This window comes from Aquila chrysaetos, chromosome 21, assembly GCF_900496995.4.
Source record: "Aquila chrysaetos chrysaetos chromosome 21, bAquChr1.4, whole genome shotgun sequence".
NCBI lineage: Eukaryota > Metazoa > Chordata > Aves > Accipitriformes > Accipitridae > Aquila > Aquila chrysaetos.
This window is the reverse complement of record NC_044024.1, coordinates 11,937,227-11,962,737: the sequence shown is the minus strand read 5'-3', so window position 1 is coordinate 11,962,737 and position 25,511 is coordinate 11,937,227. Positions and strand designations below refer to the sequence as shown.

The 25,511-nt window shown below is 59.2% G+C and overlaps 2 protein-coding genes across 6 annotated transcripts; both read left to right on the top strand.

The window, feature by feature from the left end:
• Positions 1-1,274: 1,274 nt before the first annotated feature.
• On the top strand, positions 1,275-12,340 carry LOC115333859 (glycine receptor subunit alpha-4). Of its 2 annotated transcripts, XM_029997393.2 has the most exons (10): positions 1,275-1,566; positions 4,332-4,465; positions 4,848-4,915; positions 5,707-5,930; positions 6,063-6,145; positions 6,324-6,464; positions 6,546-6,760; positions 7,065-7,214; positions 8,064-8,159; positions 10,911-12,340. In XM_029997393.2, the coding sequence occupies exons 1-10, from the start codon at positions 1,490-1,492 to the stop codon at positions 11,196-11,198; spliced, it is 1,476 nt and encodes a 491-aa protein (XP_029853253.1). In that variant the 5' UTR covers positions 1,275-1,489; the 3' UTR covers positions 11,199-12,340. The 2 variants fall into 2 exon arrangements, with proteins under 2 accessions (XP_029853253.1, XP_029853254.1); XM_029997394.2 differs by lacking the exon at positions 8,064-8,159 and having other exon boundaries at positions 1,276-1,566.
• Positions 12,341-17,710: 5,370 nt separating this feature from the next.
• Positions 17,711-24,729, top strand: GLA (galactosidase alpha). 4 transcript variants are annotated; one of them, XR_003920942.2, is made up of 8 exons: positions 17,712-17,899; positions 18,241-18,415; positions 18,648-18,825; positions 20,344-20,435; positions 22,298-22,459; positions 23,081-23,278; positions 23,487-24,346; positions 24,389-24,729. XR_003920942.2 is itself a non-coding variant. In XM_029997410.2 (7 exons), exons 1-7 carry the CDS (start codon positions 17,730-17,732, stop codon positions 23,941-23,943), a joined length of 1,062 nt encoding a protein of 353 aa, XP_029853270.1. In that variant the 5' UTR covers positions 17,711-17,729; the 3' UTR covers positions 23,944-24,729. The 4 variants fall into 4 exon arrangements, 3 of the variants coding, with proteins under 3 accessions (XP_029853270.1, XP_029853271.1, XP_029853269.1); XM_029997410.2 differs by having other exon boundaries at positions 17,711-17,899; positions 23,857-24,729; XM_029997411.2 differs by having other exon boundaries at positions 24,179-24,729.
• The last annotated feature ends 782 nt before the right edge of the window (positions 24,730-25,511 follow it).

Below are 25,511 nucleotides of genomic sequence, written 5' to 3'. Positions count from 1 at the left end.
TCGCAGCTAAGTGCCTGCTGCCTTCAGCCCCCTATCCTCTCCCTGGCGCTGGACAGGGCATCCCAGGCTCGGTTTCACACAGCCAGCCCTCACTCATGCTGCCTCCCCACAGCAAACTCAGCAGGGAGCTCTCAAAATCCTGTGCTGGCTTTCTGCCGAGGAGAAGCAGGCGCAGACCCAAGCCCCTCACTTGCCCTGGGGAGAGCAGGCGTGGGGGTTACCACGCTCTCCTCCTCCTCCGCTGAGATTCTCCTCTACAGGCGCCTGCAGCAATGGCTTCGTACAGCAGCTTCTAGCCATTACCAAACTGTAATTAATACAAATAAACGAGATGAGCTAGCCACAGTAGGGTGAATGGAAACCTGAATGACATATCCGCCGGGATTCATTTATTCTGTGCTTTTCTCTTTTTTTAATACTATTTGCTTCCTCACAGATTAATCACAGATTGCCTAGGACTAGAGGCAACTCTGCAGCTTGGCTGGGTAGCCCCAGGGGACAGGGCAGAGGCAGCCCAGCAGCCCAAGTCTCAGCCCTGCCTGTGCTGCCCTGGTTAACAAGCAGCTCCCCTCCCTCTGCCTCGGTTTCCCTCTCCCTGGCAGCCACTGCAGCTGCCCACATCACGCAGACGTGACTGTCCATCTTGTCTTCTCCGAGGAGCTTACCGGCCCCTACGGAGGGACAGGCTTGCCCATCCGCTGAGCCTCTGGAAAAGGCAAGCACAGCGGTCCCAGCAGGAGGGCTGAGCCCCCCGGGGTTTGTGCCCCAGCCTGCCTGCGGGCCGGCCCTGACCTGCGGCCCCGGGACAGGCACCGCCAGGCCAGGCAGAGGGAAGAAGGAGCCCGGCCGTCCCCAGCTGCTCCCTCCCACTCAGACGGGCAGTACCTCCAGGGCATCCCTCAGCCCCTGCACAGTCCTCGATCCCAGCACATCCCTCGCCCCCGGAGCATCCCTCAACCCTGCTCATCCTTTGATCCCAGTACAGCCATCAGCCCTGCCGCATCCCTAAACCCCGGCGCATCCCTCGATCCCAGGGCATCCCCCAGCCCCGGTGCGCCCCGGGATCCTCGCAAACCCCGCAGAGAGCCACCTCCCTCCCCGGCACCGGGGCAGGGCCCTGCCGCCCCGCGCCGAGGAGCCCCCCGCGGGGGACGTGGGCTCCGGGACAGCCCCGACAGGGCGGCAGAGGTCCCCGAGGCGCCGGGGAGGAGGCGGGCACGGCGGCGGGGAGCCCCCCGCCGCCGTGCCCGCCTCCTCCCCGCCGCGGCGGGCGAGGCTCCGCCCGGCTCCCGGGGCCCGCAGCCGGCCGGCACCCACCCCGCGGCGGGCTCCCGCTCGCCCGGACTATGAGGAGCGGGACCGGGCGGGGGGCGGCGGCAGCGGCGGCGGCGGCGGTAGCAGCCCCGGTGCGACGGGAGCGGGGGCGCCGCCGGCGCCGGCCGGGTCATGCCCGTGCGCCCGGGGCGGCGGGGCTGCGGGCTGCGGCGGGATGGGCGCGCTCCGGGCCGGCGCCCTCGCCTTCCTCCTCCTCCTCGGCTGCCTCCTGCCCCGGCGCGGCCCGCTCAGGTGAGCGCACGGCGCGGGTGCTCGGCGCTGCGCGTCCGGCGGGGCAGCCCCCACTCGCGGGCCGTGGGGCTGCGGGGGCCGCTGCTCTCCCCACCGCTCCCCCGGTACCCCCTCCTCCGGCACCCGGACCCCCATCCCCCGGGAGTCACATTTCTTCCCCTCCGGGACCCGGGCATCACCCCCTCTCGGAGATAGATCTCTCCTGCAGGACCCGGGCACCCCCTTCCCAGACCCGGAGGACCCCCGGGACCCCCACGCCCGACCCGGACCTCTCTCCAGGGGCTGCTCCCCCCAGCCAGAACCCTCCCAGCTCTGATCCAGACCTCCCTACAGGCTGCCGGAGCTCCCCCAAATCTGGCCTCGCTCCCTGTTCCCCGGGACCCTGACCCAGCACCCCGGGGATCCACCAGACCTTCTCCCTCCAGCCCCAGCTGCACACAGCCGGGTTCTGCCTGTCCCCAGCAGCCCCTACCCCAATGCTGGGTCTCTGATGGTCGCCCTGGCCCCAGGCCAGCTGGGGACCCTTGCCACGGTGGAAGAAGGGGCGACCTGAGCCAGGTCATGGCCCAGGCAGCTCCTTCTCCAGTGCTGCAAAGCCCCTGTGATGCCCAGACCCTCTTCTGGCTCAGGGTGTTTGGGGGGGGCTTAGGACTGTCCCTGACCCAGCCCCTGGGTCGCCCAGGCCAGTGGGTGTCCCAGGTCCCATGGGTGCAGGAAGAACTCTTGGTCCACTTGGGTAGAAAATCCAAAGCCCCCAGGTCCTTTTTTCCCTCTCCGGCCACCTTGGATGCTATCTGGGACGAGGTGGGATGCAGGGGAGAGTGGGCCAGGCAGGGAGGGGTTGGGGGGCTGCAGTGTCCCTGGGCTGAGCCTGCTCCCTGCCCCCACTCTCCCTCCCATCACTCAGCCAGTACAGCTGGAGCAGCGCAGCGGGGAACCACAGCATTTGTGGTGGGGAGGGGGGAAATCGTATCAAAATGTCATTGCTTCACGTGCGGAAACTGCTTGTCTTGGGGTGGCATTTTTAGGCAGATGTGAGCATTTTCCAGCCCCACAATCCCCTCACTCCACAGAGGTGCTGAGCTCCAGGACCCTGCAGTGTCCGGGCCAGGTTAGTGGCAGAGTCCCCCGGGACAGGCAGTGCCCGAACTGGGGAGCTGCAGCCAAACCTTGAGAAGAGCCAGGACCCAGGGGCTGTGTGCCAGCATGGCCCTCCAGGGATGCTGCTGGAGGTGGCTGCACCCAGGGCGTTTCTGCACGCCCTGCGGTCCCCAAGGTCCAAGCATTGCTGGGGCTACAGATCCGCTGCTGCTCAGCCAGGTATCTGAGCCTCTTCAAGGAGCTAGCTGCCACTGCGCCAAGGGACCCTTCCTCCCACATGCTCCAGGGAAGAACCCTCATCCTCCTCTCCAGCAGAGGAGGACATGGTTCACAGCTATGTGGCAGGCAGAGGCCTGACTTAACTCCTTGTTGCCCTGACCTCTCGCAGCCCTCCTCCCAAAGCTGCACCTTTCTAATGCAGCTCCTGGAGGGGGAATTTCTCCGAGCCTTTTGCTCTTGGCCAGGACCAGTCTTGGGTACTCTCTGCTGCCCATCTCCAATTAAAGGAAAACCTGCTCAGCTGGATCATTGTGGGGTGGCCATTGTGGTCATTTCTAGCTGGCAAGGATGCACATAAGCCCCTCCAGGATGAATCCTGCTCCCCTGAGAGGAGGTAGGAACAAGGTGTGTTGGTAGGAACAAGGAGGTAGGAACAAGGACCCCAGGGGGTCCTAGCTCCCAGCATCATTCTCTGCTTGTGATAATGGGGTTGTAGCTCCAAGCAGGAGTGGGACCCACCTGGGCATGGACCTGGCAGAGTCATGAGGCTGTGTGCAGCAGCACCAGCAGCGTGCTCAAAGCTCCCTTTGTGTCTGGGGTTCTCTGGCTAATTCCTCTCCATCACAGCCACATGCCTGGCAATGTGGTGAGCGAATGCCTCTCGCATTGTTCCTTGAAATGATCATTATAGACTGACAGAAGGAGAGAAACTGGCTAAGATGCGTTCACAGAAATATCCCCTCCAAGGTCAGGTTAAATAAGTCTCCATCATCACTGGGAGTGCTGTGTGGGAGAGCTCATGTCAGCTCCACGCCACAGTCGGTGCAGAGGTGGGCTTTGCTGCTTTTCTCCTGTCACGTCGTCTTGGCCCCTGGCAAGGTGTCACAACCCCAACTGTGCTCCTAGGCACCTCCTCACTCATGCCAGGCCAGCCCATGGCTCGGGGGGTTGTTGTGTCCCCCAAGCCCCGAGTCTGTGCCAGGCGGGGTATGCATGTTTGCTCAGCAACTCAGGCCGAGGCTGGCAATTGAAGCCAGGAGGGACTCTGTCCGCTTTCCCCCTCCAGCACCTGCACAGAGCCCGGCTGTCATGCACAAGGCCATCGCCTGCTGCGCCCCGTCCCCACCGCAGCCCTGGAGCCAGGAGGCACCCGGCCCCAAACACCATGCCAGGGGACACGGTGGGCAGGGGCTTTGCTAGCAGGGGGGACAGGCAAAACGCCGGCACACAGCACTCAGGCTGTGGCAGGCGAGGAGGGGAAGCCACCAGGATCACAGCAGAAGGAGGAAGGGGTCCTGGGGTCAGTGCGCTGACTCAGTGCTGGAGCGGGTGCAGCACAGGCACAGCCACTTCCCCTGACAGCTGGCAATCACCCTGAGGTGCCGAAATGTGCCTGCAGACCCCTGGTGCTGGCAGGCAGCTAACCTGCCTCCTCTGCCCCACAGGCTGGTCTCAGGGCGGGAAGAGATTAAAGCTGCTTCCCGAAGCTCACCCCAGCCCATGTCACCCTCTGATTTCCTGGACAAGCTTATGGGACGAACATCAGGGTATGATGCCCGGATTCGACCCAACTTCAAAGGTAAGGGAAGGCCATGAGGCTCCCAAACCTGGCAGCAACCCATGCTTAAGGCTGCCCAAAACCAGGGAATGGACAGGTATGGGGGCAGAAGCCTGACCCACGTCCCTCCGTCCCACCACCCTCCTCAGAGTCCTGGCTGCTCCAGCAATCACAGCCCCCCTGCATATGCCTGCTTTGCCTGGCAGCGTGGGCAGCTGCAGTACTTGCAGGGAGTGCTGGGGTTCACCCTGACACACTTTGGGGGTGACCCCCAGCAGGTAGGGGGACGCTCATGTGCATTCATCTGCACAGTGCACACAGGAGGTGGCATCCCCACGTGTGCCTGTGCAGTGCACGTGTCTCCCCAGCCAGTGGTGAGAGGAGGCTTCATGCTGTTTTCCAGGTCCGCCCGTCAACGTGACATGCAACATCTTCATCAACAGCTTCGGCTCCGTCACCGAGACCACCATGGTGAGGGTTTCACCAGTGTGACAGGCTCCTCTCCCAGCGCCTTGGGGCTGGCGGTGGCTCTGCCAGGGAGTGTGCAGGTCCTGGTGCCCAAGCCTTACAGGGGTGGCCATGCTTACAGGGGTCCTGTGAGCCCTTCTCCGGAGCTGGCCCTGGCACCGTGGTGGGGACATGCAGAGCCATAGCAACTGGCTGTGGCTTTTCTGGGGTCAGTTAACCAGAACTTGGCTGTGTGGGCCACTTTCCCCATGCCTGAGCTGGGAAAAACACCCCGAAGTGTTGGAGCAAGGCTAGCTGGTGGTAGCTCCCTGCTGTTCGCAGGCTCGGCAGGTGCCGTACAGTGCAAGCAAGCTCTGTGTCCCTGTGATCCCCAGCCTCCTCAGGTGCATGAGGAACTCCTCTGAGGAAGCCCCAAGGCTAAAAATTCCCTATTTGTGCTGCTGCAAAGCCTTAATACCATCAACCATCACATCAAGCCCCCCCAGGGCCACAGAGCCCTGCGAGAAACATTGCAGGCAGCAGCTACTGGTCCTTCTCTTTCTCCTCGTCTTGGCTGCTGCAGCTTTGGCTTTTTAATTTCCCCTGGCTGCTGACAGCATGGGAAGGCTCCTGAGCTGCCCCTGCCCTGTGTGTGGTTAGTGTCAGGCAGGCAGCACCTGTAGAGCTGAGCCTCAACCGAGACACCCCCTTCCACCTTCTTCTTCATCTCTTCTTCCTCCTCCATCTCTTGCTCCTTCTCCTCCTCCCTGGGCACCGTGGGGTGCTCCTGGCTGAGGTGGTGCCCTCTGCCTCAGGACTACCGGGTGAATGTCTTCCTGCGGCAGCAGTGGAACGACCCCCGCCTGGCTTACCGTGAGTACCCTGACGACTCCCTCGACCTCGACCCCTCCATGCTCGACTCCATCTGGAAGCCAGACTTGTTCTTCGCCAATGAGAAAGGGGCCAATTTCCACGAGGTCACCACCGACAACAAGCTGCTGCGCATCTTCAAGAATGGCAACGTGCTCTACAGCATTAGGTAGAACTCTTCTCCTCTGGTGCAGTGCCTGAGTGGGGAGGCAAAGCTTTCCTCTTGCCTCCTGTGGGGCAGCTTTTCCTCCTTGACTGCCCCAGCCCCCAGCAACCCCCTCCTTTCCTCTGCCTCCTCCAGGCTGACGCTGATCCTGTCCTGCCCCATGGACCTCAAGAACTTCCCTATGGACATCCAGACATGCACCATGCAGCTGGAGAGCTGTGAGTACTTAGGGGGGGGTTCAAGCTGTGCTTTGTCAACCCGCCACCCCCGTCCCATCCCAACAGCTGGCATCTCCCTGCTTCTGAGGGAGGTGAGAAGGAAGGAGTGGTTGTTCAGAGTGGGGATGAATGCGGTCCATGTCCCCCCTATCCCATGGCTCCCTCCATCCCCCCACAGTTGGCTACACCATGAATGACCTCATCTTTGAGTGGCTGGAGGAGCAGGAGGCTGTGCAGGTGGCCGAGGGCTTGACGCTCCCACAGTTCATCCTCAGGGATGAGAAGGACCTGGGCTATTGCACCAAGTACTACAACACAGGTGAGCACCCCAGGCACCTGCTGCCATCCCCCCGCCATGGCCCGGGTGTGCCTCTCACCCATTGGGGCTCTTTCCCTGCAGGCAAGTTCACCTGCATCGAGGTGAAGTTCCACCTGGAGAGGCAGATGGGTTACTACCTGATCCAGATGTACATCCCCAGCCTGCTTATCGTCATCCTCTCCTGGGTCTCCTTCTGGATCAACATGGATGCAGCACCGGCCCGGGTGGGCTTAGGCATCACCACCGTGCTCACCATGACCACGCAGAGTGCCGGCTCCCGTGCCTCCCTGCCCAAGGTCAGTGCTGGCTCCATGCTGGGGTCCCGCGCTGCAGCCTGCTTGGGGCAGCTGGGGTGCCCACTGCCGCCGCCGGTGCGCCAGAGGCAGCATTCCCTTGGGAATGGCTGGCTCCATAGCCTTGCTGGCTGGGGCACTGCATGTGCCGAGGGGAAGCACGGCACTGCTTGGCCAGGTGAGCTCTGGCCCATGTGTCCCAGCTGAGAGGGCTCCTGTGCCCCTTGGCAGCAGGGCAAAGCTGGCAGTGGGGGGGATGAGTGAGGTGGGAGGCAGCGGGTCCCTGAGCCCCCTCTTGCCCTCGCAGGTCTCCTATGTGAAGGCCATTGACATCTGGATGGCCGTGTGCCTGCTCTTTGTCTTCGCCGCCTTGTTGGAGTACGCAGCCGTCAACTTTGTCTCCCGCCAGCACAAGGAGTTCATGCGCCTGCGCCGGCGCCAGCGACGGCAGAGGATGGTAAGTCCCTCCAGCCACCACTGTCACAATATCTGTCTGTCCTCAGCTGCTGAGGGGACACCCTGAGGCTGCGGGGCCAGTTTCTCAGCAGCCACTGGGGCAGGGCTCAGCGCTGGACTGTATCCCAAGCCGGCTCCTCCAGCACATGAGGGACCCACAGGCATTGCAGTCCTTCTGCCTGCCTGAGCAGCACACAGGCCCTGCCAGCACAAACACACCCAGCGTGCTGTCCTCCTCCTGCCAGGACATACTAGGGCTCTGCTACCTCTAAAAAAGCAGAAAAATAAACAGCAAAGGTGGGGGAAATGGCCTTTCCCCTGCAGCCCCAAACTCCTGGGCTCCTCACTGTGCTGCAGCGGTGATAGGGGCCCACTGCTGCATCAGGGTAGTGAAGCACCAAGGGGACCTGGTGGCACTCAGGGAGAGGGTCTGAGCTGCAGATGAGAGCACACCAAGGCAGGGTCCCATGCTCGCGGGACAGCCCTCCCCTCCGTCAGCCCATCGGCGCAGGCATCAGGCCTGTGAGATGCTCGGGGAAGGCATGTGGCTGCCCCACTCATTTTCTTGCCATAAGCACACTGCGAGGCACCAGACCTCCATGGAAAACACGAGTACACGTACACACTGCACAGGCATGCAGTGCCCTGTGCAGCCAAATCCCTTTGGCACATGCTGAAGATGGATCCCAGTGCCTGGGCACTGCTGGGGGGGTTTTCCCCCCATGTGGCGTGCCCGTCCCCCCACTGTCCCTATCCCAGTGCCCAGAGCTTCTGTCCCCAGGGCCAGGGCAGAGCCATCGGTCACCTGCTGTCCTGTTTCTGTTTGGTGCACACTGTCGGATGCCAAAAGGGCCTGAGCAGCGGGACAGCCAGCCTGGAGTCCCTGCGGCAGCTGAGCGGCTGGCACGGCAGCGAGCACACCTACGCGACGCTCTCCAGCTCCCGGGTAAAGCACAACCCCCTGGCAGCCCCCTGTGCAGTGCAGCGCAGCGCACCCCCAGCCAGTCTCACCGCCCCCTCCCCAAAACAAGCCCCCACCAAGGAGCTTGCCCCGGGGGCCAGCAAGGGCCCATGGAAGAAGCAGGGCAGTGATTTGCACAGAGCATGTGCCCAAAGGATGGAGCTGCCACTCCCTGGGCTGAAAAGAGATTTGTGAGAGGGATGAGAATGGAGCAGATTTCCCTGGAGACACCCCTGCTCCGTGCCTTAGTTTCTCCTTCCGTAAAGCAGGACCAGCGCAGCCCCCTTTGCCAAGGTGTGACTGATGCTGGGGCAGACCGATGGCCGCTCCTGGGCTGCTGCCCGTCTCCCCAGGCCATGCCCACACCTCTGGCAGGGTGAGGTCTCTGCCTGCCTGGCTTTCCTGGCACAGGCAGGCTTGAAGCACTCATGGCTGCCTGCAGAAACTCCAGCGCAGGCATTTGCTCAGGGCACAGGGGCAGTTTGCAGCTTGAGGCATAGGGAGGAGCGGTGGGGCAGGAGAGGCTCCCAGGCTGGGGGGAGATACTGGGGGACAACCACAGCTCCAGGGAGATCAGGCCTGGTACATTCTTGCCTCCCCACCCAGCCAGGCTGCCCCAAGCTTCCCCTCCGCCATCATCAGCCTTGAACGCCGGGAGAATCTTCCTGGCTCCCCTCAGCACGCTCCCTTGCTCCCTGCCTTTCACAGCCCCTGAGTGCCGGCTCCTGGAGATGAACCCAACGGGAGCAGGGAGGGGGAGGCTCTGCCAAACCCAGGGACCATCTGCTTAAAAGAGACTGAAGTGCAGTCACCCTGAGGTGGAGGCTGCAGAGCCACCCTGGGGTGCCGCTGGCAAGGCACTGGGTGCAGCCAGGAGCACCCCGGGTTGCCGCTCAGTCAGAGACCGGAGCAGAGCCCCGCTGCTCGCAGCTCCCATGCCGGCACTGCCTCACGCAGCACAGCCTGGGTGCCGCAGCCCCATGGCAAATCCCTCCCACAAACCCCGCAAAGCTGGGCCCAGGGAGCTCCCTGCACCCAGTCTCGTCCCCCAGTAAGCACCCCAGGGCTGCCCAAGCCCAGAGGGACCCAGCTGGGAGGACCAGCACTCCCAGTCTGCCATCTCCTGCCCCAAACACCCTGGCTGGGCCCACTGGCTCCCTGGGCTGGGGGAATAGCTGTTGGCCCCAGGGCACCCTGGCTCCCCTCCACTAAGTCCCTCAGGGCAGCCGCAAGTGCTCAGCCTGGGGCAGGGGAATAAAACTCCACTGCAAATGAGAACAAATCATCTCAGCAATTTGAGCTGCTGCTGCTCTTCCCACTGAGAAATCTTGCTTAGCCGGCGGATTGCTGAGTTAAATAAAGATGCCAGGGCGCAAGCTCTCCGCATGAGAGCCCCCTTGCCGGCTGAGCGCCTGTGCAGGCTGACCTCAGCGAGGAGGCTGCTCTAGGCGATTTGGAGGGCAGTGCCGGTCAGAGATGGCATTTGGGATCTGGCATCCGGGCTGCATGTGGGCATGGCGTGAGGCGAGGGCCTGGCCTGCAGCACGCCCTGGGAGAAGAGACCCACCACAGCCAGATATGGCACTGGCAAGGCATAGGGGGGATGAGCCACAGAGACCAAATGAGTGGCCTGGGGGCTCGGTGAGATGCCAGATGTGCAGCCCAGGCTTGCACATGCTGGTCCCTCACCAAATCTTTGCACACACACCCCCCCAAGCATAAAAAAAGCAGGACAAGGTGAATTGCTAACTATGCGTAGCTGTCGGTGGAGAGGAGCACAGGCACCACTGGCCAGCACCCAAGGGGCTGCGAGGCGAGCAGGGCTCTGCTGCGAATGATGGCAGTGGGCTGCAACCCAAGGGTGAGGGCAGGCGCCCAGCTCTCACAGCACTTTTGCAGGCTTGATCATGGGCATGCAGCCCCACGGGCATGCTGCCCTCCCTGCAGCCCCCCACCAGCTTGGGGGCAGATGGGGTGAGCAAGGGCAGAGACCAGCAAGGAGTCCAGCTCTCTCAGCCTCCCTCCTCTGCTGCACCAGGCAGTCCCTGCCAAGCAGCCATGGGGAGAAACAGGGGCCTAGGCCCTTGGAGGAACTGGGAGGCCCTGCAAGCCCTGATGGTAGCCAGGCCCCTGCATCCCTGCCCAGCTCTGCCCCAGCAAGCTGCCTGCCCCCTCCTATTCACCAGCACAGGCACACTTCCACCTCACAGTGAACACAGCTGCCACAGCAATGCCTGCACCCTCAAGCTCCCTGCACCCCCAAGCTCCCTGCACCCCAGTGCACCCTGCACCCCTGTGCCCTGCAACCCCATGTGCCCGTCTTCCCCCCCCCCCCGAGTTCGCCCCTGTCCCCCCTGGCTGCCAGAGAGCGGGGCTTCCCAAGCCCCTGAGCCAGAGCTGGGAGGAGGCTGGGGGGATCAGTGTGGGGCTGCCAGGGTCAAGGTTGCCCTTGGATGCACCCTTAAAACACATCCTAGATGACAAGGCAGTCCGTCAGTGCTCGCCCCCACACCCAATGCACACTGCTGCCTGCCTCTGCCCGCAGCCTGCCGGCCCCGTGCTTTTGCCTGCACGCTTCGGGCTTTCTGAAAGAGTGCCTAACCTTGTGCTGGGCACTTACATGACTGTATTGCCTCGCGGGGGGGGGCGTATAGGAGATGCAGCCACAAGCGCCTGCTTGCCCTGCAGTATTGGCGCCCATGGGATGCCCCAGCTGACAGCCTTTCCCTTTGCCAGGAGGAAGAGCTTGTCCGCGAGAGCCGCTTCTACTTGCGAGGCTACGGGCTGGGCCACTGCCTGCAGCCAAAGGATGGGGCTGGGGAGGGCCCTGGCATCTACAGCCCCCCAACAGCCAGCATGCTGCTGCGGGAAGGGGAGAGCCTCCGCAGGCGCTACATCGACCGGGCCAAGCGCATCGACACCATCTCCCGAGCTGTCTTCCCCTTCACCTTCCTGGTCTTCAATATCTTCTACTGGGTCGTCTACAAAGTGCTGCGCTCAGAGGACATCCACTCGGTGCCCTGAAACCCAGAAAAGCATGACTGCCTCTCAGTCTGACCCCCGCAGCGTGCCTAGGCACCACGAGCTCAGCCAGAACCACGTTTCCCTCTGTCCTGGAGCAGCAGCACAGCTGGGCTGGGCCTCGGAGCATGGACATAGCAGCCCCCAAGTCCCTTTGGATGCCAGGGCACTGAGGGGGGGATCAGCAACCCCAGGTCCCCACGGTCAACTGGAGAGAAAGACCACTCCTGCCTCCTGCATGGTGTCACCCCCAGGTACCCGGGGATGCTGTGCTGCCAGGGCACAGGGGAGCCCCTGGTACTTTGGGGTGCTGGACAGCTGGTGGCCATGGAACACCACCTTCCAGCCAAACACCCTCCATGTCTGTCTGCTGCTTCTTCAGGCTGCATCACCGAGCTGTGGGCCATGAGCAGCCAGGTGAGAGGCTGCAGCCCTCTCTCCTCCCGTGGCCCGGAGCTCGGTTGCAGGAAACAGCAGGCAGCACCCCTGCCTGCACCTGGACTGTGTGGGGTGCTGGCTATGGCCCCATAGTCCCCAGTCCAGCAACAGACAGGGCCCCTTTCCTCCCTGCAGAGCCCAGAGCTGCCTATAATGCCCGTGGCCGCAGGCAGGACTGTGGCAGGGACACTGGGCAGGAGGCTCCGTTTCCTCCGAGGAAACACCAGCCCTCAGGTGGGCAGCAGGCGAGCCCAGTCTCGCTGATGGTGAAGGGGCACAGATGGCCATTGCAGCAGCAGATGGGTGCCGTGTGGCACTGCAGAGCCAGCACTGCACTACCTGCAGTGTAGGGCCCACAGCCCAACCTCTGAGGGAGATTTTTGGGGATCAAAGTAGTGGGGGCAGCTTGGCTGATCCCTTTGGAGGAGTAGAGTGAGTGGTGGCATCCCCAGACTGCTGCGTTCCCACTGCACCACAGTGCCAGCAGAGAGCTGGAGGTGAAAACCACCCCATTCCCCAGCTTTCTCCCCACCCCAGCGCCCAGGCACGGCGTCCTCTGAGCAGGTTCACCCCTGCTGCTCCTCCACCGGAGCGGAGAGCATTCGAAACGTCAACAGGACAAGCTCAGCAAGACTTCTAGCCCTCCAGACCTGGATATCCTCCGTGCTTAGCAGGAAATAAAAGCAGTAGGTGATGTTTATGTAGGACCTACAGAGAGAAACGTGTTGATGCTCGCCTTTCCCCCTGCTCACAGCCTGGTGGAGTCCATCCCCCCATGGCTGCGGGTGCAGGAGAGGGCCCAGGGTCTTTCAGGCAGGGCAGGATGGAAACGGGATTCACCCTTTTCTTTGGAGGCTGTGGTGCCACCATGGCATGGCGAGGGCTCCGGTGACCTGCCTGTCATGGCAGAAGGGACCCTGTAGGGCAGGGGGATGTGGGCAGGAGGCCAGCACAGCCCACTGAAGCCAGACCTGGGCAGAAACCCCCGCCATGGCCCCTGGCCCCGTTCCTTGGGCAGGAATCACCCTCTCCCTTGCACAACTTACCAAGAGCAAAGCCCCACACCCCCCTGCCCAGCCCCCTGAACCCTGCAGAGTGCTCAGCTGCATGCACCCATTTCAGACAGGACAAGTGGAGAAGAACTGGCCCCAGGCCATGCCTGGGACCCACCAGGACAGGCCAAGCCAGCTCCATCCCACCACCACCGCCGTGCATTCCTTCCCCACTGTGAGGGTCCCTGCAGGGCCCCACCATGTGTCCAGGCCAGGCTTTCAAGACTTGTTTTTGGGGAGGACCCATTTGGAGGCAGAGGGAAGGGCGCACCTTGTCTCCTCGGCTCGCCCGGCACCTGCCCCCCCCCCCCCCCCCCCCACCCCCGAGGCAGTGCCGGACAGGGAGGTGCCAGCGCCCAGGCAGCACCTGCAGGCGCTGGGCAGCCAAGCCACCCTCTAGCAGCGGTGGGTTTTAAAACAGCATCAATCTTCCTACGCAAATAAAGCCTTTCTGGGATTTTTCAGTGGTGTGCTGGGGGTTTGTCTCTGCCAAGGACCCTGCGGCCAGCTCCAGGTGGGGCCCCCCATATGTGGGAGGGACATGGGGACGAGGGCACAAGAGCCCTGTGGGGACAGGAGCCCTGACCTGCAATTACAGCCAGATATCATTACCTACACGGGAGATTTTTCTGACATAATTGGTGGTGACTGTCAGGTTTTATCTCCCATGTGGGAGATGCCAGCAGGGCTGGGCAGGAGACTCTGCAAGCTCCCAGCCCCATCACTCTCCTCCCCCTGCCAGCTCTGCGGGGTGCTCCCCGTGGTCACCCCAGCTCCTTTCCACCCCACCCAGGCTTGGCCAGGGGACAGGACCCAAGATGGGGCAGATGCGGGGCGGGGGGGTGCTCCGGCTCTGCAGTGGAGCTCAGATACCCGAACATGGGTGAGCATCCCGATGGGCGAGCCTCCCTGTGTGGTCCCTTTGCGCTGGTTTGCTGGGCGGGCGCCAGCCTTACAGAGCTGCCAGCTGTCCCAGGGGGCTTACACCAGCCCTGCAGTGCCATCCGGGGCCGGCGCTTTTGTCCCCAGCTGGCGCAGGGGCAGGCAGAGCCCGCAGCTGAGGGCTGAGTGCCCAAGCAAACATCAATCTCCCTCTGTCCTCCCGGCCAAGTTTCATAGACCAGCTCTGTTGGTACCTCGCAGCCCTGTCGCCCGCCCAGCCCCATCAGGGTCTTCTGTGGCAGGGAGGAGAGAAAGCGAGGTGCACCCATGCCGTCTCGGTGCAGTGGTTGTTTTTCAGATGGGACAAACCAAACCCCCTTGAGGTCTTGCTCCTGCCCCCACCCTAAACCTAGAAAGGACACGGCCAAGGAGAGAGCAGGGAGCCATTTCATGCCAGCATGGTGGGCCCCATTTCTTCACTTGCTGCTCTCCTTTCTCTCCCTTGCCGAACGTCAGGTCTGGGCACCCAGCATCTGTTTGGAGATGAATGCTGCGGTCAGCTCTAAGCCACCTGGCTCTGGGAACTGGTGCATCCCAGAAGAACGAAAATGGTAAAAACCCAACACATCCTTCCTAAGCTAAAGCCCCTGGGTCCCACGCGCTGGTCGCAGCAAGTTGGGGGGGCCTTGCTGCTGGCACCGCACTAGCAAAGGCATGAGGGAAGTGCAGCCCCACAGCCCCTTGCAGTTTGGGTGTCCCCAGGAGCAGTTTTGGGGCCAGGAACAGCACTCAGCCCCCGCCCCTGGTCCTCCCAGCAGCCAAGTTTGGGCTGGGAGCCACTGGGACACCCCCACAGCTGGAGGGCTGTCACTGCCCTCCAGCACACAGCTCCAGTGGGTCCCTCACATCTTGGAGACAGCGGCAGCACAGAGGCTGGGGGTGCTGAGCCCTGTGCCCTCCCACAGATTGCAGCAGGGCCAAGGGCCAGCCCAGGTGGCTTCGTCCCCCAGCAAAACCCACAGCCTTCAGATGGAGTCAGCTTTCTATTTCCTGCCCGAGGCTCTGCATTGGGAGATGCATCCTAGCCACCATGGGAAGCAGCTGTGAGCATGGGACCAAACAGCCATGGCCAAGTTAATTGCTGGTTTAAATGGAAGTTAATGGAGTTACACCGGGATAACAGGACTCCCAGACAGTAAAATGAGCATCATCAGCACTGGCAGCTTCCAGACAACCTGCCAACAGCATGCCCAGGGCCATGTTGAGGCAGCACGGCCCCTCGCCAGCCCCAAGGTCTCCCTGGGTGGGACTGAGGAAACGTGCCCTCGGCTGGGCACTGCGATGGCGTGCCAGCCAGGCTGCTGCTCCACCAACAACAGAGGGCCTGATCCTGCTGGAGCCGAGATCTGCCGCTGCGCATGTTGGCATCGCGATGCCAAACCTTCCCTTTCTCCCGCCCTCCCTTACCAGGGCCTCCTACCTGCACCCACAGCCTGGAGCTGCCTTGGGGCAACAAATGCCAGAGGCTTAGCAAATACCCCTGTCTGGATGCACCAATGCTTGCAGCACAGCATGTCCCATGCTGTTTGGGACACCAGGCTTGGAGCCAGGTGAGTTCAACACAGCAAGAGCAGGCAACAGCTCTGCTGGGGCTCTGAGCACTCAGCGCCCTTCGCATGTTGCCCAGGCATGGATTTTTTTTTAAAGAAATTATCAAGATCCAAAGTCAGCCAGCCAGTGTTGAGCAGGCCAGGGCTGCTCCTTACAGATGGGGAAACTGAGGCACTAGGAAAGCACCAGGAGCTGGACTGACAGTGTGCCCTGCTGGGATCCGGCCACGCCACAGTGCACAGGGCCCTAGCAGGACTGCAGAACTGCTGTGGCCGGCCCCATGGGGGCAGGATCCTTCCACACAGGGAAGGTCCAGGTGCAGGGTGCTCAGGCAGCGTGGCTGTGCTGGCATCCCAGCCCGCAGCACAGCTCTGCCAGCGTTGCCTCCCTGGACACAGGAGCCCCAGGAGCCAAGGGGCACTTTGGCCCCCAGCACGCCCCTGCCATCTAAGCTGCAGCATCACACCACAGCCCATCACCTCTGCCCGCTCACAGGGGCTTTGCCGGTGCCCTGCCAAACCCCACATGCCCATGGCCACATCCATCCCCCAGCACTGCCTTGGGGTCAGCCTGCACCACTCAGGAAGCCAGCCAGCACATGCAGGCCACAAGGCACCCCACATGCTCCCCAGCCCAAGGGGTGTGGGTGTGCCAGGTACTCCTGGGGCAGGCAGGACACCTGGAAAGGGGCAGCGAGGGAGGGCTGGAGCCTGGACACAAGCAGGGATCAGCCTTGCAGCGCTCCCAAGCCCTGGGAACTTGGGATAACTGCCCGGCTCCGGGCTGTGGTTTTGCACAAGAAAAAACAAAGCAATGAGGTTTTCCAGCCCCCAAAGTGGCTTGTTTTGTCCGACTCTGAGAAGCCTCTGCGCTTCAGCCCCTCAAGGGGCAGGGGGAGGACCCCAGCACTGAAACAAGGAGCAATTATCAAACCATGGGCTCTGAAGAGCTTTTGTTCGCTGGATGTGCCAGAGCAGGGATCGGAGGACACCTAGCGAGATGCCTCAATGGCCCCACACACCAGCGGCACCCAGAGCCCAATGCCTTGGTGGCCCCAGCCCTACAGCGGTCCCACTGCGGCCCCGCATCCTGGTCGCCTCCTCCTGCTGTGGTGGGGCCCATGATGAGAGCTCCAGTGGGGCTGCAGGGGCTGGTCCAGCCCTGGGGGAGATGGACAGGGGGAAGAATCAGCTCCTCCTTTCCCATTTCCCACTGTTGCCTTGGCAGCGAGAGCCTCCATGCCTCCCTGACAGGCCAGACATGCTGCCAAAGCTGATACCTCCAGCAGGGTGAGGCCCAGCAGTGCTCACAGCTGCGTGACTCCTGCAAAAACAGGGATTAAATCTGGGGCTCATCTCAGAGACGTTGACTGGGAGGCAGGTGCCCCTTACAGCCCTCTGGGACCTGCTGACACCAGCATTGCCAGAGGTTCTCATCTCAACCCCCAATCAAGCTGATTTTACTGGTGCAAATGGGGCAATGCCCAGTGACTATCACTTATTCACATGGCTGAACTTGTCTGAAGAGAGACCACAATCTCTGAGTGCAAAGATCTGGATGGGCACAGGCACCCGAGGCAGAGATATGCTGGATCCAGCCCCTCAGGGAACCCCACAAGCAGGCAGAGTGGCAGCGAACAGCCTGCCCATACCCTACACTCTGTATTGGCCTCTTGCCAGTGCTGGATCCAGCTCCAGGCTTCACTCTGATCCTTGGATCCCTGCAAGAGAGCCAGTCTCTGCAGAGACCCTGTTCCCCTTCCTTACCTCCTAACCTACAGTACCATAAAGCACCCTGAGCTCACGGTAGAGACCCTGCCAGGTCCTCAGCACAGCTGAGGCACCCGAGAGCCCTGTCCTCCAAACACCCCATGCAGCCAGGACAGGCAGGCCCCAAGATGCTGTCTGAAGAAATGCTGTAACACCAAACTCCTCCTCCTCCATTGATGTCGGACAAGCTGTCATGGTCAAGGCGTGGTAGTGCTCAAGGTAAGCGAGGCAAAGCGAGGAAGATGAACACAGCGGTGTGAAGGAACCCAGGTGGGTTAAGAGGGTAGTGGTGACAGAGGAAAGAGTTCAGGGGGAAGAAGGCACTCCGAGGAGGAAGGTGCCATCAGAGGGTTCATTCAGGAGCTGCTCACGGGAGTGTTTGAGGCAGAGCTGAAGAGCAGAGCCAAAACCGAGCCCTGGGCCCATGGGGAACAAATCCACTTCCACAGGACCCTGTGCTCACACGGTCAGCGTTGACACTACGGAGCACGCACAAGCCCACCGCCCCTATGCTCACGGCAGCCCCAAGCCCCCCCCCCCCGCCCCGGGCAGCTCCGGCGCACCCGCGCCCGGGCACGGAGAAGCCGCAGCCCGGCCGAACCTCGCCCCCGCCACCACCCCCTCTCCCTCCTCGCTCACGTGACCACCGCTCCCACGTGACCGCCCGGAGAGAGGGCGGGCCGCCGTGCGCCCCGCTACCCGCGATTGGCGGAGGCGTGGAGGGCGCCGCGCGGTGATTAGCCGGTGGGATAGCCCATTGTCGCGGCGGCTCGCGGTCGGACATGGCGGCGGCGCGGAGGGTGCTTCGCTGGGCCTTGGCGGCGACGGCGGCGCTGGCGGCGGCGCTGGCGCTGGACAACGGGCTGGCGCGGACGCCGCCGATGGGCTGGCTGCACTGGGAGCGCTTCCTCTGCGGCACCGACTGCGCCGCCGACCCGCGCCGCTGCGTCAGGTAATGCCGGCGGCGGGAGTGGGGTGGGGGGTACCGGCCCCGGGGCAGGCCGGCTACCGGCACTGGGGGTGTCTGGGCCGGGGACAGCCGGCCCGGCGCGGTGCTCTGCGGCCCGGTCCCGTGGCAGCCGGTGTGCCTTCCCCATGCCAGCGCAGAGAGCCAGGTTCGCCCCCGTGCCGGGGCCGGGGCAGGGGCATTCTCTGCGCTCCCCTGCCGTTTTCGTGCTCACGGCAGGGCCAGCCCCGTGGCGGAAGGGTGGCACGGTTGCCGTGCCGGTGCTAGAAATCGTGCTGCCACGTTCTCTGCTTTCTTTCCCGGTCGTGCCTTCTCCCCCTGCCCAGCGAGCGGCTTTTCGTGGAGATGGCCGACGTGATGGTTGCCGAGGGCTGGAGGGACGCAGGCTATGAGTTTGTCTGCATTGACGACTGCTGGATGGCCCCGACACGAGATGAACGCGGCAGGCTCCAGGCTGACCCAAAACGGTTCCCCAGCGGAATCCGCAGACTGGCTGACTATGTGAGTGCCACCCACCGTGGCGTAGGGCAGCGATGGCAGTCGGGGACCTGACCTGCAGCCATGCTGGGAGCAGGGGAGGAGAAGGAAGGCTGGGGGGGTAACAGCTGTGTAGCTGCTGAGCTAAGGCCCTGCCTGCCAGAGCGGGGTTTTGCATCCCTTGCCGGCCCAGCTCTGTTCCCTGCTGCCTCACAGCTGCCCTGTCCCCCGTTCTATTTTCTGTCTGCAAGCACAGGTCCACTCCAGGGGGCTGAAGCTGGGAATCTACAGCGATGTCGGGAACAAGACGTGTGCTGGCTTCCCTGGCAGTTACAACCACTATGACCTGGACGCCCAAACATTTGCCTCCTGGGGCGTGGACCTGCTGAAGTTTGATGGCTGCAACTCTGGCACGTTGGAGCTGCTGGCAGAAGGTAGGTGTCTATTCAAGGCAGCACTGTGCCACGGGGTGGAATATTCTGCAGGCAGCAGCAATGCTAGGCCCAGGGTGGGCTCCAGGGAGTTGCTTTTCCCTGAGCATACTCATTTAAGGGATTTGCTTATAAAAGCAAGTACAGGACTCTGTGCCCAAGGCCAACGTTGTAAGTGTTGCTGGCCTAAGTGTCTTTCACCTTTTCAGCCTCCTGGAGCTTTCACTGGTGTGCACAGCTTGAAAAAGCAAGCTTTTTCACACCAGAGACCTCATCATGCCGAGCACGGAAACACTGACTGTGTACTCTGGGGGCTCTCTGTGCAGACTGCTGCCTCAGCTCTTAATGCAGCAGAGGCTTTGCCTTTCAGCAGTGCCTTTACTGGAGAGCTCAAAGTGTTTCACACGCTTGACCCTTAATCCCTTTGGTGAGGCCATGTCAACGTGGATCAGCTTGAGGCTAGAACAGCTTGTGTCAGCTGTAAAAAGGGAAGTTATCAGGGCTTTTAACAGGAAAAAAATGAAGGGAATACTGGCATGAAAGTCCTACTGGGGTTTTCATTTTAAAGCACGCCGGTATAAATCCCAGTTCAGAAGTTATTTGTGCACAGGCTGGCAAGTCAGCAGCTGAAAGCTCAGTAGCTCACTGTGCCGAGAGGGCTTGGCTACAGTCTGTCTGCAAGCACAAGCAAATCCCAGTGCCACAGGAGCAGATTTGTGGGAAGGAATGATGCAACTCAGAAGGTGGTTTTCTCTTGACTGGGCTCTTGCTGCTGGCACAGTCAGCACCATGGTGTTTGGCAGCAGGAGTCTTGCACACAGTCTTAGCTCTGCCTGACAGGGAGAACCTGCCCAAGTGACAATCCCATCGAAGCCAGTTGGTGGGGCATATGCCTGCTGCTGCAGCCAGGAGCACAGCTGAACACCATAAGCGACAGCTGAGCTGAAAGCTCTTGTTGGATCATATGTGTAACCCAGATACAATCCAGTTGTATTGAAGCAGTTCCAGGGGAGGGAGCAAACTTTTTGTTCCTTCTCTGCTGATTAAAAGGGACTTAACCGGGCTGTCTGGGGACAAGGACAGGAAAAAACTAGTGCTTTTGCATTCCTGCCCCATCCACATGGTGCAAAGGCCTCATAAGAACATAATCCTGCAACATTACCCAGTGAAGCTGTATCCAGCAGCTTGATAGATACCAACTTGTATTTCCCAGGTGTCTAGAGGAAAAAATGCCATACAGCAAAATTGCAGCCTATTCCCATGGCTTTGTGTACAAAGAGATCAGCAGTCTTGGAGCAATAAGCCTGCCTGTGACCTGTATCAAAGCTGTGAAGAAGCTCAGCTGTCCTTGGGAGGTAGAAGACTGGCTGCAGACTATAAGCTCCCCTGTCTTCCCTGTGGTGTTTCAGCCAAAATAATGTGTTCAGCCTTGACTTCACAAGAGTTGAACCTGCGACATTGGATTAGTTCCTCTGTTTGACCAGGGAGATTGTGTAACCTCTGTCTGTCCTCTTCCTTTAGGTTACAGGCGCATGTCTCTGGCCCTGAACAAGACCGGAAGGAGCATCGTGTACTCTTGTGAGTGGCCTTTCTACCTGAGGCCCCTGCAGCAGGTAAGGAGTTTTTTTCAAGGCTTATCCTGGGGCTGAAAGTGGGAAGAACAGAGAAGCATTAAGACTGCAAAACAGCCTCCCAAGAAACGTGCCACTCTCTGGTCTGAAGGAGAGCAAAGGCTATAAGGTGGGGGAAAACCACTTTTTCCTCTGGAGCCCTGAAGTATACCTGAGGCGAGTCATTACTCTGCTGAAAAGAATTCAGTAGGATCCTGCAGCATGACGGCACAGCCCAGCTGGAGTATGCCAAAGAATACAGCAGCATCCATCTGCTTTCTGTCTCCAAGGAACCAAGCAACAAAACACTGGCAATGCAGACACACAGCTAGCGGATAGTTTGGTGTTATTTCTCTTGGACACAGAGTGCTGCAGACTCAGCCTTACAGTCACCTCTAGGGACCAGGAGAGAGACTTTAGGACAGCCTATTTAATAGGAATTCTCCACATTGTTTACTGACAGATTTCTGCCAGCCAGGGTGCATGACTGACATGTTGCCCTCCACCCATAGCTGGCTTCCCCTGTTCCACTACGACAGGATGGTGCTGTTCCCTCCCACTGGGAGTTAAATGCATTAGTCACCGAAGGGTGTAAACCCAAGAAATGGCAGTAATTACTGGGATGTCACAGTTTAATCCCACTGGCCCTGTCGTGGTTTAACCCCAGCCAGCAACTAAGCACCACGCAGCTGCTCACTCACCCCCCCCCCCCCCCACCCAGTGGGATGGGGGAGAAAATCGGGAAAAAGAAGCAAAACTCACGGGTTGAGATAAGAACAGTTTAATAGAACAGAAAAGAAGAAACTAATAATGATAATGATAACACTAATAAAATGACAACAGCAATAATGAAAGGATTGGAATGTACAAATGATGTGCAGTGCAATTGCTCATCACCCACCGACCGGCACCCAGCTAGTCCCCCAGCGGCGATCCCCGGCCCCCACTTCCCAGTTCCTATACTAGATGTGACGTCCCATGGTATGGAATACCCCGTTGGCCAGTTTGGGTCAGCTGCCCTGGCTGTGTCCTGTGCCAACTTCTTGTGCCCCTCCAGCTTTCTCACTGGCTGGGCATGAGAAGCTGAAAAATCCTTGACATTAGTCTAAACACTACTTAGCAACAACTGAAAACACCAGTGTTATCAACATTCTTCACATACTGAACTCAAAACATAGCACCGTACCAGCTACTGGGAAGACAGTTAACTCTATCCCAGCTGAAACTAGGACAGGCCCCATCACACCTTCAGTAAAATAGCACTCTGTGGAGGACCTCGGCTGGACCGAGGGGCCTGGGGAGGATATTGACCTTGACAAGATTGCAGTGTTCCCGTGAGAGAACAAGAAAGGATGAGAAGCATGCCTGGGAAACTAAGTTTAAGGAATGTGTTAACTGTTTGCAGTTGTGATAAGGAACCTGAAAAAGTCATCCAATGAGGGGTGAGAAAAACAAATTCTGACAACTTTCTGACCAATAAGGGACAGACAGATGTACAGGGTAACAAGTATAATAGGTATAAATTTACTGGCTTGTAGTAATAAAAATACCTTCTTTACTTGTACTATAAGAATACATACTTGTCTCAGCCACGACAGCACTCAAAGGAATTTTCTAACAGAGCTAGGTGGCCACAACTGTTCTCCCAAGGGAAGCAATAGTGTTGTCTGGAGAATGGCAGACTGGAGTTACTGGGCACAAGGCATCCTAGGGAACCAACATGCACTAGATCATCCAGATAGCTGGTGATGGAAGGTGTTACCATAGTTCTCCCCCAAATTATCCCTGATCCAGTCTAGCCTTGGGTACGGTCTTGTTCTTATACAGCCAGGCTCTGTAGTTAATCACACTCATTGTTTTGGCAGCCCAATTACACGGAGATCAAACAGTACTGCAATCACTGGAGGAACTTTTTTGATGTCTATGATTCCTGGAGCAGCATCAAGAGTATCTTGGACTGGACAGCACTTCACCAGGACAGCATTGTGAAGATAGCTGGGCCAGGGGGCTGGAATGATCCTGACATGGCAAGTAGAGCAAGGCCCACCCCCTTGCAGCACCAGCAAAAAATCCTTTCCTTGTCTGTAGGCTGAGAAGGATGGGAAGGGAGAGAATTGGGGGAGAAATGTTGAGGGGAAGGGCTCTGACAGGGACCTAGGATCAGGAACTTGATGAGAGGGTCCCTCGCTGGAAAGGGAAAGAGAACTACAGCTACAGACAGTACCGAGGAAGCGCTGTCTCTGTGTACTGTAACCTCTACCAGCAGTGCCAGTTCCAAACACAGGTGTGGCAGCAGCAGACAGTCTCCGAAGTGCTGATCTCCCACCACAGGGAAAACCCCTGGGTGCCAGGCTGGGTGCCAGCATTGCAAGGAAGGAATAGCTGCATCCAAAAGCAGATTCTTAAACGCTGCCTAGCCAGTTAAGGATCCTTCTTTACTGCCACCAGTGGTTCATCCTAAATTGCCACACTAGGCATGCCTTGCCTTTCCCAACCAGCTGGTCCTGCTCCTGGCACTCAGGCTATCTAACCAGTCCCCACATAGGGCTCCCACCCTCAGCATCCTGTTATTTACCAGTGCTCAGGTTGATGACCCAGTTTCTTCTTGGCAGGCAGCATTACCAGGCATTTTTGTTTTCTTGTCACAGCTGGTGATTGGAAACTTTGGGCTGAGCTGGGACCAGGCGGTGACTCAGATGGCAATGTGGGCTATTATGGCAGCTCCCCTCTTCATGTCCAACGACCTGCGGCGCATTAGTCCTGAGGCTAAGTGGCTGCTCCAGAACAAAGAGACAATCGCTATCAACCAGGATCCGCTGGGCAAGCAGGGATACCAAATCACCAAGGTATGGCAGGACCAGGCTGGGGGTGCGGTGTGGGGCACAGGCAACCAGCCTCCTCAGAAAGGGGACATATGGGGTATAGAGGAGTGCTCAGGTTTGGGAACAGGAGCCCAGTGAGTCCACTTGTTCCTGAAGCCTACTTAGACAGGCATGAAGACCATCAGTTCTACCTCCTCTAATGTAAGCCACAGGTTTATTTTCTCCTTGGCAGGACAAGAACTTTGAGCTGTGGGAGCGGCCCCTGGCTGGCCAAGCCTATGCTGTGGCAGTGCTGAACCAGCAGGAGATCGGGGGACCCCAGAACTTCACCTTCCCCCTCACCTTCCTTGGCAATGGGCTAGCCTGCAACCCAGCATGCTCCGTCCGGCAGATCCTGCCAGCCAGCAGGGACTGGGGGGTTTACAGCTGGGTCTCCTCACTGAGTGTGGAGGTAAACCCAACAGGCACTGTGCTGCTGAAAGTAGTGGCACTATAGGAGGCACAAAGACAGTCTTTTTGTAAGCCTCAGACTCTGTCTAAACATCTTGTCCTGAGAAGCCTGTCTCCTTCCTCCAAACGGGGTGCCTTTGTTCTCTCCTCAGGCATTTACTACTCGAAGTGCTTCTACAGGGACTTTGAACCTTCAGCCTAATGTGACAAATACCCATCACTCCATCACCAAGAGATAACAGAGAAAGGGGTGCTGCTTCTCTTCCGTTTACCCTTTCTCTGGCATCTCAGTGAACTCCTCCAAGGAGCTAGAAGGGCCCCAGCAGGGCAGCAACTCCTGTTAACGCCCACTGCCACTAGCAACCAAAGAAATGCAAAGGCTACATGCAGCATCTGACAACTCTCCTTGAGCATTTCAGGGACAACAGGGAAACATGCCTTGGCTGGCTGGCTGCCTGGCTTTTGCTTTGCCAGGCTGGGGCATACAGTCCAAGACCAAGAAAAGTTGCTCCTACCCCTGCTGAAGAAACCCAACAAGTGTCCTCATAGCGTGGATGTCTACTTCCACCTTCTGAACAACTCAGGGACTGGCCTACATCACTGCACTTCTTAGCAACTGTTTTCTTGACAGCTGCCTGCTTAGTACAAAGATTAAGTATCATGGCTTAGGATTCGGCTTTTGAGGGTTCCTCCTTACCCCAAGAGTATTCCTCCCAACAGTGGCTATCACTTCCCTTTAGATGACAATTCCCTCTCCACCCTTCATGGGGCCACTGGAGTCCCCTTCCTCAGTGAGCTGCCTTCCAGAAATACCTGTGTGCTTTCCACTGCTGGCAGTAGCCTGTAGGTTGAATAACACAGGTCCCTCCAATACAGGGGATGGATACTTGTACATGATGGTTGCGTAAGTGATTATTGCATAAGATGAAGTATGTTCTCTTCTGACTACTACACAATCAGGATATCTTGATTTGTTCTTATTTCCATGAGTGAGCACTGATTAAAACGTCCCTTAAAAAGGTTAAGCTTTTTCTTAGTTCCACTGTACAGCAGTACACCATGGTATCCGAAATTAAATCAGGTTTTAGAAAACAGGCCAGTTTGTTCCAGTCACTAAGGTCCTGTGAAATTTGTCACGACTACTACAAACAGCGCTCAGTAAAGCTGACACAATGCAGCCATACAGTCCATCTTGCAGGCCAAGGCCAAACCACTGCTGCTAACAGCTTGAGCAGCAGGAGTTTGAAAATGCCAATCAATCACATCAGCCAGTACTGAATAAGCAAAGATACAAATTCTGTTACTGTTCAGTAACTGAGGCTCTCAGTCCCTATGAAGATGTGCAGAGGCATTTCTCCATCTTCCAGCTCTATTTCCACTACATGAAAGTTACTTTTGAGAGAGCAAGATCCACATTGCATTCTCAGCACCTGCTGACAGTGGACTTCCTTCTCACAGGCAGCATACTGCTACCTCAAGTGGATGATCCTGTCAAAGCCCAGGGTAGGCTGTCCTGTAACATACCATGCTCTCAGTAGTTGTCCATCAGTCACCACTCATTTGAAACTTCAGTGCTGTGCTTAGGCTTTTTCTTCTAAGGAAAATTCCAAGAAGAGGTGCCAACAGCAGTCAGACACAGGGGGCAGGCAGCTGAGGCCTGTCACGCCATCACTTCCAGTGTGACAGCATGCAGCTGGAGGAACCATGGGCATGAAGCTGTCCCTCTCCTGTCTCTGAGCTACTGTAACACAGCCACTGCACACAGGTCATAGCTCAGCCGCAGCACATAACCCCCATCTAACATTGC